This window comes from Anopheles maculipalpis, chromosome 3RL (genome assembly GCF_943734695.1).
Source record: "Anopheles maculipalpis chromosome 3RL, idAnoMacuDA_375_x, whole genome shotgun sequence".
Lineage (NCBI taxonomy): Eukaryota > Metazoa > Arthropoda > Insecta > Diptera > Culicidae > Anopheles > Anopheles maculipalpis.
The window spans coordinates 1,030,839-1,051,470 of NC_064872.1; the positions used below are offsets into that span (position 1 = coordinate 1,030,839).

At 42.2% G+C, this 20,632-nt stretch overlaps 3 protein-coding genes across 4 annotated transcripts in view; 1 reads left to right on the top strand and 2 right to left on the bottom strand.

Moving 5' to 3' along the window:
• The window catches only part of LOC126565594 (mediator of RNA polymerase II transcription subunit 11), a 103,763-nt gene extending 98,625 nt beyond the window's left edge, over nucleotides 1–5,138 (top strand). The window contains exon 3 of the mRNA XM_050222786.1: nucleotides 5,129–5,138. The gene's annotated coding sequence lies outside the window, so the exon portion shown is untranslated. The remainder of the gene's footprint in view (nucleotides 1–5,128) is intronic.
• LOC126563728 (serine/threonine-protein kinase Tor) overlaps nucleotides 1–20,632 on the bottom strand; it is a 236,255-nt gene that overhangs the window by 92,780 nt on the left and 122,843 nt on the right. The gene's annotated exons all lie outside the window — the stretch shown is intronic.
• On the bottom strand, nucleotides 701–13,465 carry LOC126564057 (uncharacterized). The gene is made up of 5 exons (XM_050220969.1): nucleotides 12,396–13,465; nucleotides 9,822–9,971; nucleotides 8,490–8,699; nucleotides 2,876–3,953; nucleotides 701–933 (listed from the first exon to the last, which is right to left on the bottom strand). The coding sequence occupies exons 1-5, from the start codon at nucleotides 13,458–13,460 to the stop codon at nucleotides 701–703; spliced, it is 2,736 nt and encodes a 911-aa protein (XP_050076926.1). The 5' UTR covers nucleotides 13,461–13,465.

The following is a 20,632-nucleotide window of genomic DNA, read 5'->3' on the forward strand; positions in this document are numbered from 1 at the left end:
GGGACCTGTGCTGGTGCTGTTGCGGAATAAGGTAATTTGCATTGCCTCAACCCGTGCAAGCGAGCAATGGTGGACCATTTTCCAGTTGTGTCGCTTTTTTTCTTGTTTGCTCTTCTTTCAATTTCATTTACAACAGCTTGCCCTTTTTCACTTTGATTTTTATCTTGCTACGCCATCGTGGGCACATTGGGTTGCGTAAGGGCGCATCAGCGTTGCCGTGCCTGATAAGCTTCTTAGCGAGCAGGAGCGAGAGCGAGATTAATTTACATTATTTTTCAATCAACAGCCACACGGTCCTCGCTTGTTTTGTACCGGTGGCCGTGTTAATGGGTTTAACATTTTCCCTCTTTCATGGCGTGTCGATGCGCGGGTATAAGGATAAGTTATTGGTTCAATAAATTCGGTACAAGAAATGTTTTGCTTCGTATCGGGTTTGCTGGATGGAAATGTAGACGTAATGCGCAGAAAAACGAGGAAAGTTAATTTAATAAATTAATATTAATCGGATAAATAAAATTGTGTTGGAAAAGGAATTTAAATCATAGCAAAATAAACTAAAATTCGAAGCACTATTGTAAGCACGAGAGTCTTGTTTGGACACGGACAAGTCGGACTAAATGGAAAAAGTTACTAATTGGACACAGAGTGTGACGGTCCAATCGCACTCCCGTTTCGTTATCTGGGAAGAGCAGCATTTTACTCACCGAAAATCGTTCAGCTGATTGTGTAGGAATTTCCGTATGTTCCACGGTAGATCGTCGTGACCATCGATTAAAGGCACTGTGTCGAGCAGCTGCGTAGCCACCTGCAGCCGTTCCTCGAGGGGCACACCGGACGAAACCTTTAGGGCGAGCGGGACGGCCACTCCGGCTGCTCCGGCAATCAACAATATGGAGGTCACCGCAAGCCACTGTCTCGAAGGAAGATCCCATTCTAAGGCGAAGGAGGCAACGTTGTGTTGTTTGATTAGTTTTTCTATCGTTCAATAACTATCTTGGAGCATTGGTGGACAAGATAGTGGAAAGTTTATTTTTACGAAGATAGATGAGAAATGGCAGACACTGGCAAATGAAAGTCTTCATAGCTTGTGATTGATGAGTAGAAAACATCACGATGAAGTGAAGAATAATGCGTCAAACATGAACGGGAGAGATGTAAAATTTAATTTGTAATACATTTTTATGTTAGAAGATAAAAATCCTCACAAGTTTGTAAAAGTCAAGACATGGAAGCATATGTAGCAGGTGGCAATATACTTTTATAAGACACAATCCTAGCTTCTGTTTGTACTATATCCCTTTCTGCTGGACCGGTTCATGTCCAAGCATCCAAACGATTCGCCTTGTTTACTTGTGCTAAAATACATTGTCGCTTAACGAAATGCAATTAATCCACTTTAGCCTTGTTAGAGTGCAGGCAAATTCTTGACTATCAGCGCAAGAAACACACTAGATCCAGCTGCGAGATCGAGAGCACTCTGTTAAAATGCAATGTTTTTGTTTGCTTGAAGAATTATCGCTTTGCTCCCTGGACGTGCCGGAGGGCCATTACGCGCTTTAGGAGACCCACCGAAGAAAGATAAAATGTGCAACTCCCTGCTCTTCATGATTCCATGCTGTGCGGCGGCCATGTCGTGCTGTCATCACCAGTTCCGGCGTTCCGTGCGATGGAGCGACTCGGTTGCTCTGCATCCCACTAGCAGCGCTGATTAGCATTTATTTGTTGCACAAAGTGTTCTAACTTCAAGGCTAAAGTGGTGGACCAATGGGGAAACTTTCGAGAGGAAGAGTGAGTTTCAGTTTTGTCAAGAGGAATGTACGTCGGGGTGAGTGTTGCAAGGGTAGGAAACTAAATTGCAACGATGTTAATTTGCGTCCTTTTGACGTCCGGGATCGTTGCAGCATTCACTTCTTCTTACTTCAACTTAATCTCACACACTTTTTGCCTACTTCAGAGCGAACATTTAACGTACTTTAGGGTTGATTTTGTAGGATTTTTTGGTTGGAAATGCTCAGGATGGCGATAGATGGACTCCTCAGGAAAACATTTTCAGTAATTCAAGGGCTATGCTGCAACAGATTTACCAAATCCAGACATCCCAATGCACGACCCACAGAACATTCATTAGCTGTAAACTATGGGGCACGAGTACGCTAGGTCCACTCTTTGACGGAGATAAATGTTAAACATAACTTCCTCTCCATCACCCTCAGCTCCAGAAAACATGTCCAGTGAAAATTTAACAACAACCTAGCGTACCGTCGCAGTAAGAGAATGAGTTTAAGTTGCTTACCCTGCGATGTTTGTGCTAGCCCGAGTTTTCTGCATGATGAATAATTTATTAGAAATTTAAATGTGCTCCTTCTGGCAAACATCAACCTCATCATTACTCTGCTGAGAACAACTTCTACCATTCGGTGTCTATTGTGGTTAGTTTGGCGCCTTGTATTGCAAAGCCATTATAGTAAACTCTCCGGTGGCCCACCAAATCATTACGGTGTGATTCAAGCCAAAAAGCTCCTTCAACAGTCGCACACCACAACTATTTAAATGCAAACGCAAAGTTGTGTTAATTTCGTATCGTTTGTTAGTGGTGGGGCTGGCTTACCGGATATTAATGATGGGCGAACCTCAAATCATTCCGGTGGGAGAATGACGTCCAAAACCGCACGCAATGTGAACAAGCCGTGGTTGAAAAAGGTTTAATAAAGCAATCTTCCGATAAACGGCACTCGGGTTAGTACTTAAGCAAACTTCTTGGTAGGTCCCAGAAAGTGGAATCAAATATTGAATCTTATCATTTCTTCACATACTACAATTCTCACCTCCACTAGTTTAAATTATCAAGACTACATTCTTCTCGCAAAATACTTACTCGATGATCCAGAACCGGTGCTACTCGAGCCACGACTCGGACATTGGCGATGTTTCCAAGGGTGTGGTTGCTGCTTATTGGGTGTTCCATTAAGGCTGCAGGTGGAAGGAAAACCATCCCCACCTCCCATCACGCCACCCATCACTCCACCAGGAATGATGGTGGTACCGGGAGCAGGTTCCAGCCCCGAACCGAAGTACTGCGAGGGATTGAAGTTGAAGTTGCTGATCGAGTTGGAGAAGGGATGGTTGTGTGAAGCGATGAGGTTGCTTTTTGCCGACCCAGAGTACTGATTGATGTTACAGGAGCTGGCATGGTGCCCGAATACTCCGCCGCCCAACCCCGAAAAGTGCCCTGACAGTGGCAAATCTCCGTTTGCTCCGATCGTGTTGTACTTGGCGGGGAGATTCAGTGCATCGTAGTTAGGAATGTATCCACCAGGCACCGAATCTGGGTGATGGTGGTGGTAATGCTGATGGTAGAGATAAAGCTGCCCTGCATCCATCGCTTCCTTCAGCGGTACGTCCGACCCAGTCTCTCCGGACCGATCCTCACCATTCCGGTAGTAGTAGTGGTGATGAAGATAATTATCATCGAAGTAGTAAGGCGGATATGGCTTCGTCGTACCGGCCGGATCATTCCCATTCGGAAGCGGTGCGGTTGTGTTACCGTTCATCAGATCCACCATCATGACCGGAAGCGGGTCGTTCAGTTTTGATTTGCCGTCGACGGTTATGCCCAATGAGCCGGAAGTCGTTTTGCCGTTTGCCGACGATTTGGCGGATTTCAGTGTTGACTTTAGCGTTCCACTCAGCGAACCGTTTGTGTTGCAGGCAAAGTTGAACAGATCCGGCTGATTCATGGTTCCGATCAGGCCGTCGACTTCACGTCCGTAGCTTCCGATGTTGGCGGGATTGGAGGAAGGCTTAGACGTTGGTTCGTACATTGACTGCTGGTCTGCGTGTGGTGGTTCCGGTCCGGATGCAACAGGTTGCACCACACAGCCGTAACCGTAGGAAGGACGTCGATTGAGTGGAGGCGGTGGAGGTGGTATCAAGTCTTCACTGTACGAATCGTCCTGCAAGCAGATGCGAGGAAGAATGATGATGATATGATGTTGCTCAACAAACACAACAAATTCTTTGCATAACTGATATTGGATTGTGGAACATGAACAAGGGGAGTGTGTCTGAGAGAGATTCGAATAGAGCAGACGTATACTAATTGTTCTGGAAAATCTTAAATCACGTTTCGCATACTTGGAAGTTCAGAAGTATAATTGTAAGAACTATTTTAAGCAGGAATATTATTGAGAACGCCATCATGATAATGAAGGAATGAATTTCCTGGTATGCTTCTCCAAACAATAACGGAAATGCATTTAGGATGCATCCTAATAGACTATGCAGCTTTAGTTCAACACGAAAAATGTATACAATTCCATAATCACATAATAAATGACTTCGGACGTGAAGCGAACTCATTTTTCTCGCTGATCCCTGCTGCAACAGTCAGCTTTCCCAGCGTGTAGTTGCAGCTGCTGAGCTTTGCGAACGTTGGGGATGACAAACTGGTAGCTGTGGCACATTTAACGCATCCGTATCGTATCCAAGACCGGCCGGAGATGCATCTAATGGTAATGTCCCGGCCGCGGAAAACCGCAAAACAGACCGGAAAAGCACAACAATGTCGTCATCCACCACGGCACTTTTCGCTAGTGGCAGCAGAGAAATGATCTGACTACGCCAGATGGAGCGGATATTTATGACGTTGGGCCATAATGGAAATGAAGAGAATAAATGCCTTCCCGTGCTGCGGAATGAAATGAAACACAGCGAGACCACAGTACAGTAGGCCGTGTCGTGTTGTCCTGTCTATCCATCCGCACAAGAGGTGTACACTCCAATTCTTGTAATGTGTTTTGTTCTTTACCGCGATTCTTTTTTCGTTATTTCCTATTCGTTCCTCAACCTAGAAGTATGCGCTTGTCTTGTTTGTCATTTTTCACGCCAAAAGAGCATTTTGTGTGTGTGTGCAGCATGTTGTAATTTCCTCGCTTTTTGAGATTCTTCCGTTGTTTCAAGACTATCCCGTTAACAAGCTCTCAAATTCGCAAGAGACCTTACGTGAAGCTTTTTGACTCTTTTCCATTTCGGACCTTCGGTTTGGTCTTGTTTTGTGATTAAATTTGTGTCTGATTGCTGATGAAGAAAAATGGCTGATGGTAGCTGGTTTGAAAGGATAATGCAAAAGAAGCACAAACAGAAAAAAATCTCCAACTTCATGATGCTAACGAGGACTAGCCTAAAACACATATCTTATGGTACTAGAAAAAAGGATGAAAAGGACAGTGAAAGATCGTCAATTGAGTGGATCTACGAAAAACAGAGTGGAGTAGCATGTTGCTTCAGCATTTCTGTAATCAAAATTAATTTTGCTGCTCTTCTTTGCTTTAGGTTTTCTGTTTCGTTATTATTAATATGCTTAGAAAGGCTCAGAAGCAGTAAGACGGTGAAGTTTATTTACTATGTTTCTAGGCCCAGCATTGTAAAAACGAAGCGATCAATTATTTTAATGAAGTGGCGTGATAATCTCATTACTTCTCAAACTGAACAAGACTTTTTAGAAATGTATACTTGATTTTACGAGGAACATCTAAAATAAATATCCTTTCACACATCCTTTTTTGGTTCAAATTGATATACATGTAATTGTCTGTGTGTTTCAGTTAACTTTCGATTGCCCTTGAAGGTGTTTCCAACCTCACAAAACCCTTCCTAAAGTCGCGTTTGAAGTACACCCGATCCGTACTAAACTTTCATTTTAGTACAGCTGCTCAAAATAATGCCTAGCCGTATCAATAAATTTCAAGAACTCTACAGATCTATTTCCAACATCTTGTTGGAATTTGTTTTCTTCAGAAACATTCTTGATGTTTACCTCAAGGTCTCTCATCTCATCCAAAGTGTTGCAAGAGTAGTAAATTGTGATTGCAAAGCCGTAACAATTTTGTTTGTGTTGTTTCTCCTTCCTTGGTTTCGACTGCGTTGAAGAAGGACTGTTTTATGTTGACCTGAGCGCAGTGCCGTTTCGTGTCTTGGTAGGAGTGCATTTTATGACATTCAATAAAAAAGCTCGTGAAACAAATATAATTTAGTTTGGTCTGGCGTAAGCGTAGAAGAAGTAATCGGCGAGCGGCGAATCGGTCAAACATTTTTATTCGGAAGGAATTGCATGAACGAACTCCATATAACATTGCTCTCAACACGCCAGATGTGGATGCATATTACTCCGAATTGAGTGTTGAGTGTTGATGAGAAATTGTGAGGCCTCTGTAGGTCCAAGAATCAAAATGCATGATGTTGCTGAAGAAAACTCTTGTTAACGATCCAGAACTAGAAATCTTTCTGCGGCAATGTGTGTCTTTCGCAGGGTGTGTGGTAATGATATAAATACACTGCTGGGATATTAATACAACGCTGTAAAGGGGGAAACTAGCTACCGAAAGCATAATGGAAAGCTTGCGATGCAAATTGAGTTTTCCTGGAAATTTAACCTATAAATTAATGTAGCTGTTGAAAATTCATAAGTGAAGGTTTTTTTTTTAATTGATTCATCATCAAAGCCGAAATGTGCGCAAATAGTGTTGAAGTTAAAGCTTTCATATAATTCTATCATTTTCTATGTGGACTAAACTGTTCTAGTTTTTCTGTTTAATGTTTTATTACCATAAAAACGAAAGTGACATGTTTTATTATCTTAAAAAAATCAGATATGAAAACATGAGAAACGTTTCGTATCCAATTCTACGACTACATGCAGTGGATTAAATGACGAGGAATGCTTTTAACTTTTTGCTTAAACAAACGTTAACGGACGTTAAAAATTCCATTAACGGTGACAAAGCAGCTCTCTTGGCTGTGAGGTATTATTCAAAAGGGATATACAAAGAATGCAAAACGACGCAGTTGCAGTTTTTATTTCTATTTCACTGTGAATCCTTCCGTAAGACCGACTCTTATCTTAATCCATTCTAATGTATCTTGTGTAGTGAACGCTCGACCGTATTGCTCAATGTTTTTATTTTGTAGTGGAAATTGTGCAGAATTTAAGGGAAACAGTCAAATCTAAAATATCAAAATTGAGTTTGACACAAGAACTTCTCATCACTGGAACAGTATCCAGTTAAACCTTAGCCCAAATCTTTGCACTTGAGGTAAATTTGAAACCAAATGAAACCCAATGTCATGGATTAAAAGTTCTAAGGAAATACTATCTTCAGATGATGGATGTCCATTCTATCCCAACCAACAAAGTGTATGCTTATAGACGACAAACAATTTATTATAGCCCAAAAAAGGACTGGGAAACCAGATAAAACCTACTCCGTCCCAAAAAGAATATCTTTTCTTGATCAATAAATCTGAATTGTCCCAAAATGCCATCGAACCCTTGGAATTCCCATTCTCTCCCATAGAGTTGGGTTGGGACTGCAGCATGGAAACAATTTCACCGATACTATCGGAATGCAACAACTGCGACCAGCTGGGGCGTGAAAATGGAGTGCCAATTTGCAAACGGAATTCTCCATCTCCATCCCCGAAAACTTCGGGGATGGAGATGGAAAACGAAAAGTCCTCACACCTTGTACCAAAGCTCTTCGGTACGTTTTCTCAATTGAATCCTTCTTAGTGCTCGGAATCCTCCTCACTGAGCTTCAAACTCCCGGCGCTTAGCTCTGGGAACTGAGCAAAACAAGAATTTGCAATTTCCTACCCCACGCTCACATTTCATTGGAGAGAAAGGACATTCCATAAATAATACACCGAAACCATGGCCGCAAAATGGTATGGTCAATAAATTTTGTCTCTGTCGGTAAGGGAGAGAGATAGAGAGAGCATGGGTTTTGCAATCTAACGGACGAACGGTTGGGCTGAGTGAAGTCGGCTGGGTAAGCTTCCAATAATTTATGACCGGAAGTAGCCATCGACGACATTCACTCATGGAAAGATGGGCGAGGAAAATCGTTTGGTTTTGATCGCGGATCTAAAACAGGGAAAGTGGTTCGGGTTTTTCTGGAGCTGTTTTGCTTTCCGAAGCGATAAAGTTTTGTATTCCATTTTACTTTTGCTTTACAGGAGATAAATAACTCGTCCGAGGTCTCGTCCCACACGTCTACTAGGTCCATGTGAGCTTAGATCTAGAAAGGATCTGAACTAGTAGCATGACCTATGGACGTTAAAGCCTGAGCAGAGGGTAAGTGTTTATGTTTTTACTTTGCCCGATTGGGCTTGACAGCTGTCACCTTTGCCGAAAGTAGAAAAATGGAACCTTTGCAGAAACGATAAGGGGGAAATGGTGAATATCTCGTTCGTCCAGATTCGAAATGTGTTAAGAATTTCGGTACAGATAAACGATTTATCAAGTTCATTTAACGTAGAAGCACTTTCGTTCTCCTAGGAATATTTTCATTTAAACATGTAACAATTATTTGTGATAAGTTCTCACAACTTCTCAGGCTTAGTTGCTTTAAGCTTGTGATTCCGATTATGTTTTCGGTCCCACACATATTAAACGGTGTGAAACATGGCATCTAGATGATGTGCAAGCTTACCTCGGCATAATTATCATTCCTCGGATACGATCCATGCTGACAGTCAAACGACAGTACGTTGGCCGCTACTTTGCACGCGTTTCCGGTGACTTTTCCGGCTGCAGTTGAAACGGATGACGTCGGCACGGATGCACCGGTTATGCTCGAATGCCGTAGCATCGTCGCTGTGGTGGGCGCTAGGCTCAAGTCACCGGTTGATGTGGCCAGATGCTATGCGAAGAGAGTAGACAAGCGAAGAAAGCGACGCATTAATGCACAATTTTCACGGTGTAAGAAAACTTTGAGCTGTGGGTTTCGGAAGTGTATGTGATTGTGGGCCTCGTGAGTCGTTTATGTTGTGGTGAGCTGTGGTCGTGGTGTTGATGAGTTGAGGAGAAATTAAACAACAGTTTAGCAATGCCGTTGTCGGGGTTGTCGTGGGAGGTCGTCCAACATGAGAGTATGTCGAAAATGATACGCATAGCACCCGAATCAACTCTGGCAAAGCCTATGCATAATTGTTCACTTTGCTCACGGAACTTGAAACAACCCGGAAAATAGCAGAAAATGCAACCTTCAACCGTTTCAGCTAAATGCTCTAGCTGAGGGTGAAATGCTGGTTGAGTTTTCATTAGCAAATTAGTTTTCTCAAGCCTTTTGTCGTTGTCATTCCCTCAGAACTTGTTGACGAGCAGGCGTCCCACGCTTGCCCTAGCGTCATTTGTTATTTTGATGCTGATGGGGAGAAAGCTAATTGTTTCTGTCATTGTTGAAATTTGATGCCATCCGTTGATGTTGCTGTGGCTCCCGAAACAGTTGAAAATGGGCCGTTTAGCTTCGAGTCTGTTGAATTCAAAGCAATTCTCTAGTCATTCGAACACTTGGTAGAATGGGTTGTATGGTTTTCCCCATTTTCATGGAATCGTGTGTGTTTGAAGATGTGGAAAAGCGTCTAATGTTCTTTTCGATTTGCGATTATTGGAATCTTATGGAAGAGGGAATTCGTTGTTACAGTACACCGAAAAGCCTGCAGGACCATCTAGTGTGCTTTTATCTCGTCGAACGTTGTATTTTCAATCGTTCGTTCATTCTGGACAGGTGCCAGACCGGTACGGTCGTTATAAAGTCTTCCAAAATAGCCCAAAGCAGTGTGTGGTTGCAAAAGTATTTTCGCGTTCTTAGATCTTACGCAAATCGTGCAACCAGAGTGAGGTGTCAAAAACATGATAAAGACGCCAATAACATCCCCCAGCTCTATATGGTGATGTTCGATTCGACCACACAAAGCACAACCCCCAATAAGGATGGAAACAAAATCACAGTCGAAACGAAACGAAACGAATAAACACTTACCAACTTTCCCATGGAGCCGAACTTCTTCTGGCGGTCCTTTTCCAGCCTCAGCAGAATCTGTGCGTTCTGCTCACACGTGTAGGTGTGCTGGCGAGGATTTTTTCTGTCCAGGCTGTACTGATATAATGGCCTTAATGGATTCGGTATTATCTGTAAATATTTGATTCGGTGAAAATCGAAACAGAACGACATGAGCATACGGAGGCAAGAAAAGAACAATAATGTGTAGTGCAGTAGAAACGTCTAATAAGAACTGAACAAAGTGTGGAATCGGAGCGGATGAAGTGAATGAAATCGGAGAAGAGACTGAAATTGGTTTGGAAATAGTCCTATCGAGCAGATAAAATGGTGAGAGTAATGTGCAGTAACTTAGGATAATGTAATGGGTTTGAGAAAGGCATGGATCCCCGGAGCCGTCTGTCTGTGCCGAACGCTTTAGTGGACATAAAGGCAACCAAACTTTCAAATGACGTCGGACAAACATACCAAAGTAAGAGCTAATTGGGTAGCCCAAAATGCCAGCTTTAACATTGGCATGATAGATTAGGCGACCGTATTAGTGACACTTTCACACATTCACACTTCCTATTCCACCAGAGTGTTGGATGGAACGATCTGACGAGATTGGTAGAGTAAAGCATCATCAGCTGTATCGTCCAATGCCCGAAAGTCTATCTCTAAAGAAGATGTTTTTGATGTGTGAACGATACCATTAGGCATGGTTATTGGTCAATTTGTGTGATTGTGAGCTTGATTTCGATCATTGAGAGTTGATCCTGAATGCTTTAGTGATGATAACAAGTAACCAAAATCATTGGAATGTGCCCCCATGAAAGCGTATCGATATCAGGAAGGAGAGAGTATGAAGTGTTGGTAGGCAATGAAGTCACTTGAAGAGATCAATTTCATGATGCTTTTGGTGTTAAAAGTGTATGCTGCTCATCAAAGAACGTAATCAATGATGATTGAAGAGCTCAAATTCGGAATTCTGTTACGTTTTCCACTGTTTTGAATGCTGGAGGTTAAGATTTACTTACTTTGATCATTCAATATGCAGAAGTTTTTAGGCTTTGATAGCTTTGTAGAACATAAATATGTGTTTAACGACGTAACGAACGTTTTGCACCAACTTGAGAACTGCTAACTGGTAAAAGTAATTACATCCAACAACTGTTTATACTCCAAGAAAAGCTTTTCACAAGTTAATGTTTAACCTCCAGGGAACGAAAACATCTTAACGATGATTTGAAGCACCACCACCACGACAGCTACTTCTTCTGTCTCATCAACTTGACCTGAGAAAAGAATCATTAAAGGTCATCGTCTATTTTAGGTCGTATTCACACCAACACAACAATCTGGAATGCAAAGGAATCGGTCTGATCGACGTCCTTGAGAAAGCAATAACACCACTCCGTCTCCCGAGAACGTTGAAAGATGGATTTTCAATTTGAATCTCACGCGATAAGCTGAAATGTTTAATCAGGCTTATTCCATTTCTTATCTCCCACAAAGCTAGGGCTTTTGAAGAACTCCCATCCATTGGCGCCGGTAGCTTGAAGTCGCATTTCGTTCGCGTGTTCTTCAATTTCATTTCTCAGCATTTCGCTTACTTATACATTTCCAACATGCTCAGCGCTTGGCCTTTCCTTCTTCTGACACACCAACAGCTGCCGATGGGCAATATCAGCGTAATGTTTCGTCCTCACTCTCTTCTCAGTGTTATTTTCTGGGGGAGTTTCATGGCCGGAAGTATGATGATAATGTGATTAAGAAAATTAATTACAAACTCCCATTCCACCGACCTGTCGTCTGCTGATGGCGAAAGAAGTCATCAGGTCAGATGCGAGATGTCTGGACTCTTGTTTTTCCGTGGCTCTACAACCATTCATCCTGTTAGGGGGCGGTTTTACTTGGTGGTCAGTGTCGAAGTGTTAGTCGATGTCTTATATAAATGCGATTGACCCGATGAAAGCGATTATCGACTAAAAATAGACGAATTCGTGGCATTACTTTGTGCAGTCGAATAAAACCTTCCCACGATTAAGAAGATTAGAAAATGATCCAGAGATTTCCGCGTGTTCAGAAACACATTAATTTTTATAATCCACGAAGTAGGATGTGTTTATGAGATCGTGAAAGATTAAACAACAGATTATTTGGAACGTCTTAATGGAGTTTCGTTTTAATATGGCGAATAGGACTTCCTAGCGTGAATTGTTCGAAAGAAACTCATAAATCACAGTCTTTCATTTGCACTGTGCGTCATTTGAGCAACGCAGGTAAAACAATAGCCTATGTGCATCAGGTTTCTTCTATCTTAGCTCATATTCCAAGAGAAAAACCATGAAGACTCATCCTACTTTGTTAAAGCTGGTATCAAAGCGAACGTCAATGATTAACAAACCATATCGGTCATTTCTTTCTCATCCACCTCTCTCATGTCTCACTGGCCTACCGATGTCAACCCAACGTTTGATGAAAATGGACGAAAGCAAAAGGGACAGAAGGACACGGGACACGGAGGGAAAACAACGGAAGAGAAGGAAATTCTTGTAATAATGACTCACTTACCTCCGTTTCCACGTCGCAGCTACACAGTGACAGGGTGCTTAATCCGCCCGGACCTCGTTTGAGGCTGTTCCGACTCCCGGCCGGATCCTGATGGCTGCTGTTGGTGGCATTTTTCAATATCGAACCTCCACCACCGCTACCACAGGCGCGCGTCAACGTGGCCGTTGCGGCTACCGTGGCAGAGATGGGATAGATGGACTGAGTCGGCAGGACATTGTGGGGTTGAGCCTGCTGCTGCTGATGGTGTTGATGCTGATGCACACGATAGTGAGTGTGATGCTTGTGGCGATGATTTTGCTGATGTTGCTGCTGCTGCTGTTGTGGTTGCTGAGGGTGTTGGTAGTCCGACTGGGACGAAGAGCAGGTTGAGTAGCTATCGTTGTCGCGGTTCTGTTGCTGCTGTTGATGTGTTGGAAGTTGTCGAGAGTACTCGCGCAGCTTCTGCTGGTGAAGCAGGACCTGCGATTTTATCATGTGATCGGTGTTATTTACATTTAAATTGGATTTGCCACCGTAGCTGTTGCGGAGCGCGTGGAAGCGTTTAAAATCGTCACTGAGCGAGGCTTCCGTTTTGGTGGTGGGTGCTAAATTTGTCCCCGGAGGTCGACCACTGCTGCCTGTATCGAGAGTGTGCTGCATTTGTTCCGCTGGGCCATGAGACGCCGATTGAGAGGTGCTACTGCTGGATGTTTTCGACCAGCTCTTGGCTAGACCGGAACCGGCGCCGGATCTCGTACAGGTCGTTCCGGTATGTTGTTGCTGTTGATGATGGCCGAAGCTACCGCTGCCCGCCGTTCGATCCGCTCCGTACTCCACAGGCCCATTAGTGCTTCTGTCCAGAGTGCTTGTGTTGGATTTTTTCAATCGCTGATGATGACTATTGTTGCGTTTCAACGAACCGCCCGAGCTGATGTCGGTGCCAGCGCCATTGCCGACCGCACGTCCATGTTCGTTTGTGTTCGAGCCCGTAGAGTGCTGGACCGATGGGGTTTGCGCTGATTGCGGATCGATCTTTCCGTTGTGTTTGTACAGATAGCTCTGTTTGGTGCGATTAATATCGGTCATTTTGTGTTGACCAGGGTTGACACGGTATAGTTGTCGAAGGAACGCGGCTCAATGTTGTGTGAATGGCACTGTGTATCAATTTTTCGTAACACTTCAGTTAAAACGTATTACATTTAGCACCATTTCAAGTGTTGAATTACTTTCTATCATAACTCTGGTGGCTTTTCACTCACTATAGACACATAGAACACATTTTTCCAAACACTGATCACACTTAGAAGTTGCCTATTTTAGAAGCAAAATAGTGTTAAAATGATAATAATTGTTACTTTTCCAAACTCTTGTCAGTAACCACAAGAACAATCCAGACACGACCACATCAATGTTATCTTCATGTAGCCAATCTTATCAATAGCATTGAAAGCTCATGGCTTCTTACAGCAGACCCAAGAAAGGTCGAAAGTAGCGCAATAAAAAAAAAACAATGGCAAACCCTTTCGACGATCATTTGGTTGTGGAGTGGAAGTAGAGGGAAAATGAGAAACAAGCTAGCAACGAGCGAACGGATTATCTTCCAGGTGCATCGGATTGCCAAGTGTTACGGTTGCTATGGAAAAGGTTAAAAGCATCCCTTGGCATTTTGTCGAAGGATGGTACATGCTAGAAACGGCCTTTTCACATAAAATGACAGCCTTAAGCAATGTGCATTGGCTTGTGAATAATTTACATTCACAAAAAATCCTCTCATTGGTATGAAAATGCATGGAAATGTGGTCCTTCTGGTAGAAAAGCAACATACACCTCTTCTTGCTGGTTGGTTTGTGTGTCGAATTTGTGTCTCATTACGATATCCGGAAAAAAGTTTTAGTCCCACAACACTTTCTGGACTCAATCGGGTATTCTGGTCTAATTTCTATCATTCGCCTATTTCGCCAGAAGATTCTTCTCTTGTGCTTCTGCTACATTACTTCAATTATCCTTTGAACCAAAGTTTACTCGCATGGTGCTTTGTTGGTTGGTTTCCCGGTTTTACCGACAATCCTTCCAAGCGAGGGTCAAGGATAACCAGAAACCCTTATTTACGTTGCCATGGGGAGTTTCGTGTGTTTGTTTCATTCGTTCATCCTTGCAGTCCTTTTTTAAGTGCAATCGTCCACCGAACAGTTGATCCGTGTTTGTTCCAGAATTTCCGGCGAAAGGATGCTCTGCAGTTTGAACATTCTTTGGTTACTATTTGTAGGCCGAAGAATATGGAGATGGGTTGAAGCATCATAGATTAAGCCTTCACTAGAATTGAGAAGCAAATGTTTCGAAGTGTGCTTCTTGTATTCCAATTGATTTCCCTCAGGATCACACAGGGATGTTGTAAAACAGCACGGAAAACCTGCAACGAATCGAAACAGAAACTTGTTGAAGATTTATATAAGAAACACTGGCTCAAATGCTTGTGAAGTGTTGGTGATGTGTCTGAATATTGATGATTGCCAGGATAGGATAGGATAGGTTACTTAGGACAGTCTGTTTACTTACAAAACAATACGTTGGATCATGAATTATACCGATTGACCTGATTGAATCGATTGACCAAACATTCCCGTTGGAAACACATAACTTATCTTGAATTTCATGCAACAGAACGTTGCTCAGAGCTATCCAAGAACGATTTCAGTCGCCCTATTTAACGATTCCAGCATTTAAAGTACAGTTGGAATTGAAGATAATGAATATTCATACGGCAATTAATTGGGCCCAGTTTGTGTATTACAGCGAGCGCAATAAAAATACCCTAATAAAACTATTTTACCCAATAATTGTTCACAGATGATTGAAATGTGTAAACTTTCCAGCGAGACATTGTTATTAAAGCAATCTCTAGAGTTTTTTATTCCTCTTTCCGGATTATAATCCTCTCTGATCACTATTATTACCCTGTTTGTGTTATTTTTCGCCCACGTTTTGCTCTCTATAGGTTGTGGTTGATATGTTCATTAAGCTTGTAAAACAATCGGAGACATGACATTGGCGTGTGTGTGTTGTGCGGTTGCTGACCGGTTGAAAAGGCTTGTTGTTTTGATAGGTAAATTGAACTGGTGCCCGATGGTTAATTGTAAAATAATACATACGATGCATGATGTTCATTGAGGCTTTGTGAGTTCCCGGTCTGTGACAGTGAGAAGGAAAGAAAAATGTTCCAATCATATTTGCTGTAATTGCTTTCGTGCTCGATGGTCATAAATCTGTTTCGTTTCGGCTCATCAAAACTGTTCTCACTAACTAATGGGGTTTCGTTTCGTGTCATGGGATGGAATTGATAGTTATGTAGCGTGATTGTGATTTATTCATTTTGCTAAAGTTATTGTTTTCCCATCGGAAGGCAATAATTTTTTATAAATTTCATCGTATTTTTAAGTATTCCTGGAAAATCGGTCAAAATGACAGTCAGGCAGACAAAAGCGCGAGGTGGAAAATACTGTGAAACCATGATGTAACACCAGATTATACCAAATATTTGCTCTTAAGTATTTTATACATCCCACAAAATATTTTAACAGCTCATTGATTAGTAAAGTTGGCAAGATAAATATAAACCTTCCAGGAACAGTTCACACGAATGACTGAGCACAGAGAATTTAAGGCCCAATGTGTGTTTCTGTCCTTCAGATCAATCCTCCGCTTCATCCACACCAATGATGCTTGTTCGTTTAATCATGATTCCAAACATTTGGACCAAATTCGGTGGAATGATTTATCCTATTAAGACTGTTACCGAATCAAGCGGACAAATATCGTCCTTCAGCGAAAGAACGCTAAGGGAAGAAGCAGAAGGAATCAATGAAAAGAGAGGAAACTCCAGGCGAGGAAACCACGATAATGTATTTATGTAGCTGGTGCTTATGTTGAAACGGTCGATGCTTCTTCAGCTAAGCAAGGGTGCTAAGGATCATCGGGCAACGGAAAAGACTCGGCTAAGCGCCCCGGCTAACGAGCACACTCGAGATCCGCTTCAAGCTAATAGTGGTAGCTATGGTGTGGTGCTTAAAGCTCGTACCGGTGATGTTGCTGTGAGTAAGTTTCACTTCTTCTTCTCGTTATCGTTCCTACCAGTCCTTGTTGATCGCCTTCAAGTGCTATTTTTGTGTTGTGAGGATATTTTTCCTTCAAGGAGTTCGTGTGGGTTCGTTTGGCTACATGCGCTCTCATTATTGGCCATGTGATTAACGCTGGTCTTGTTGCGTGATAGCGATCTAACAACAAAGCAACAATGATGGATGGTGAAGTCACTCATGCGTGAGTCAAGGTGAGCATTAGGGTTGGGTGTGAGTTTCGCCAATTAATGGAGAGGTATAATTTTACCAATAAATGTTATCATTGAGTTAGTTCATTAGCTGGAAAAGAGAAACGAATGGTGATGGCTTCATGTCTTGCTTGTTAGCGTGGAAAACGTGAGGATATTTCTGTTCGGATGGTCGATGGAGACGCCTGGTAGTTCATGATTAGATGGTTTTCTTAAGATGAATTAAGGATGATGTCAGTATTTTAGTGTTTCTCATACAGAATATACTAAAACTGTACTAAAACTGTATTTATTGACAAACACTAAAAAGATTGTAATAAAGTTAGTGGAAACAAATTAAACCCACGTTCAATACCAATAACATCCTGAATAGGATTCCGGTCGATTGTTTCCGCACATGAACAACACGGGTAGCTCGCTTTTCCCTATCATGATCGATAATTTGATTTATCCATCAGGATTTTCTCAGGATACCCTAAGCTTTCGATGCAATTTTCACGTTCGCTCACTCCCACTTTCACCCGAGTTTCATCGTCAGTTCCACGGCTCACCGGGCCAAAATAACAACAGCTTCCGACTTACATAAGCCACGCAATCACGAATTCCGGTAAAACGGGCCTAAATCAATAGCGTTTTGCCTCCATTATTCGGTGGGAGCCATGTTAAGTATTGCGGACGTGCCTCGAATCGAGCAGTATTTGACTTTCCGGGGAGTTTAACGAATTTATTCATCGTGCAGTGAATTTTGCCCGATGCGTGACTGGCGGGTTTTGTACTTCGATTGCCGTAAAAGGATCAAATGGGATGAAACACGGAATTCTTTTCGAACCGGGAAACAAATCACTTTCGCCCACCGGATGGGCCTTCTGGGGTCTTGTGCAATTTATTTGGTCGCGGATATGAATATATGTAGCGAGAAAAACTATATGCTACCTGCGTTTACTGAGGTCCTCAAATCACAGGTAAAATCGAAGAAGATTAATCTTTGCTAACGATAAATAAAGAATCATTTTGTTAAATGGTCAATAAGTGTTCTTGATGAGGCGTTAAGAGTTGCTGGAATTTTTCTATACAGGCGTTGAAAGGTGTTTATTAAGAGGAGAACATGCGATGTTTTGATCTCATAATTCACTTTGATAATTGGCTTTATTTATTACACAAATTTACACAACCAAAGAAGCTTTAATTTCATTAGAAGTCCTCAAAAATAGATTCAAGGAAAATTTCAATAATCCCCCACGCTCAACCGATTTAAGCTTAAGCAGTGTACACCTTTCGCTTCCCGAAAGTTCAATGGGTAGATAATCGACCCAGAGCTTATCCGAAAGTTCACTTTTTTCGTCTGCTGGTAATTAAACCCCACGAAGGATTAGAAACTGCCTCATCATCACCGGTTTATCTCGATCATCGAATTCAAACACAGAAGAGAACCGTACGGCGCATTCATTAATATCGAAAGGTTCTCGCAGGGCAAGGACCTTCGTGTGAGTTGCTCGTGTGAGTACGCAAATGAGGGATACGCCTCGTTTAGAGCCTTTTAAAGCTAACTTGTCCTTTTTTCTGTCTCTTTTTCCTTTGCTAAATTAAAAGTAAAAAAAGGCCCACGGACAAATTTGGCACCGAACGATATCGAACGAGATCGCTTCTACTCGTTTGGGTAGTGGGAAAATGTGTTCACTTCCTTGGTGTTCAAAGAGTTTCACGAAAACAAGGCTTATGGGAGGTCGTAGAGTAAAAAGTGAATAAATATTCTTTCGCATCAATTAGTTACGCAAATGAGTGTCCCGAACTGCTGGACCACTGGTACTGGAAAGCGAAGAGACACGGAGAACCTTTTAAGCCTTGTTTGATGGGCTTTTGGAAGTTTGAGCGATATCTAAAAGCAGTATGATTTTCCCCTGTTTGATGTACGTGTTTGTTGACGCAAAAAAACAAAATCAAAATGTGACCAGCCATAGGTCTCGCGGGACGAATCTCGTTTGGCGTGTGATTACGAGGTCGGCTGGGCTGCTAAAAGTGACAATAAATTGAATGTAGGTTAATTAATCAAATTGCTATCCTGACCAGTTCTGACAGCTGCCAAAGCTGCCAAACTGGTATCAGAGGACGATGACCAGGGATGGTGGGTTGGATAGGGTCTGCACGATATGGGACGTTTCGGGCCTACAAAATCAGTGTCTATGATAGACCGTCCAAACAAGAGCATCGATCGATATAATGCCGATGCTACTAAAGAAGAGTAGAAAAAGAGCAACTCTGTGTGTATGTTGGATGCATCGATAATAGGGCATTGGCGACCATTAGGCCTAGCAACGGAAGTCCTCCCTCAAACGCGCGCGCCCACTAACACATGTGGTGTGACTGTGAGCGTAAATTGATTTATGATTTATTAATCAAACATAGCTAAACATACAGCGGGCTCTGGACCAGCGTGCAAACACTTCTCGGACACTTGGCCGATGCTTCCGACGCTTGCCGAAGGGCGATGCCCTCACAAACAACTAATCCAATAACCGTAACATAAACCACAGACATAGCAACATCCCCCTTAAACTTATCACGACGTTGTTTTTTGAAGAGAAAAATATGCATTCGTACAACGAATTTGTATGTATTCGATGACATAAACAGTTTGAAGCTTCATTCAAAAAACGTAAAAAAAACAAACATAATTTCATAATTTATACGAGAAAAAAGCACGTTCCAAAAAGCACAGATTAAAGTATAAAATCTTGAAATTTAAACTCAATTTAGTTCATATTTTACAGTAGAACGATGCTCCGTGTTATGAATGGTAGAATTGCATCTATAATCGATTATTAGACTCGCTTGAATGAACGCAATTGGGTCTTTTCCGTTTGACCCTATTCGTCTTTGAATTTTATTCTAACACTGCAGGGTGCTGGTGAAGCGATAATAAAAATGAAGATTTTGAGTAGCGAATCCTGTCTGGAATTTATAATCCAATGAGCGTTGAGGATGCAGAGTGGCATCATCAGGATGCAATCGGAGTTGGCCGTTGGGCGAAAAAGGATCCACTTTAATGGATTATTTTATTATGCTTTATTGCGCTTAATAAATTTCAACTGAACAAATTGAAATTTCCGTCCCAAGAACAAATCACGTCTGAAAGCAATTCGAGACGATGGTGTGTACTTTGCTGCATACGCTTTAAATAATGCTGTACGTTGCACGTGGCTGCGAGGCACTTGTACGCTGAGTTTATTTTAGAAGAGTAAATTTTACGAATGAGAAATGGAACACATTTGATTCCAGGTATGAGGTACTGTATATTTTTTGTGTTTATTGTAAAGACGTTTTTAAAATATTTTAATACATCTATACGAAACTGAGAAGCGAATGTTTTGGGTAAAAAAATACACCCAGCTTTACTTTATCTAGCCATGCAGCAAGGATACCCTGCAAGGGAACATGAACCATGTTTGATTGTTTTGTGAAAACTCATGAATATGTGTAGTTTAACCCTACGCCGGCATGTTTCCCAGGCGAGTTTGTTCGATGAAGCGTGCACATGATGTCAAAAATCGAACGATACACTCTGTACATTATGCAAAGTATGCTCATGTCTAGGAGTTTTGCAAGCGTTGCAGGAAAATCGGTCCATTCCTGCTGACTAAATGCTGTCCAGAAATTGAAGCTGTTGTAGCTGTGGCCTCTTACCAACGTGTTCGTGGTGGTTGTTTGGGTTTATGGTCTGAAGTTTTCTTGTTGCTTCTCATCCCTGCTTTTCATCTCTTCATTCCAATTCGATCGAATTTCCCCGAAGGAAGCGGATATCCGGGGTTGGCCTTGTTCGGAGAGCTGAAGTTTTTTCTTCTACACATGCTTCCAAAAACGGTTATTCTTCGTTGTTGACTAGCGGAAACATGAGTCTGATAGAGGGAAGGAGAGAAAGAAATACACAGAAAGGGAGCAA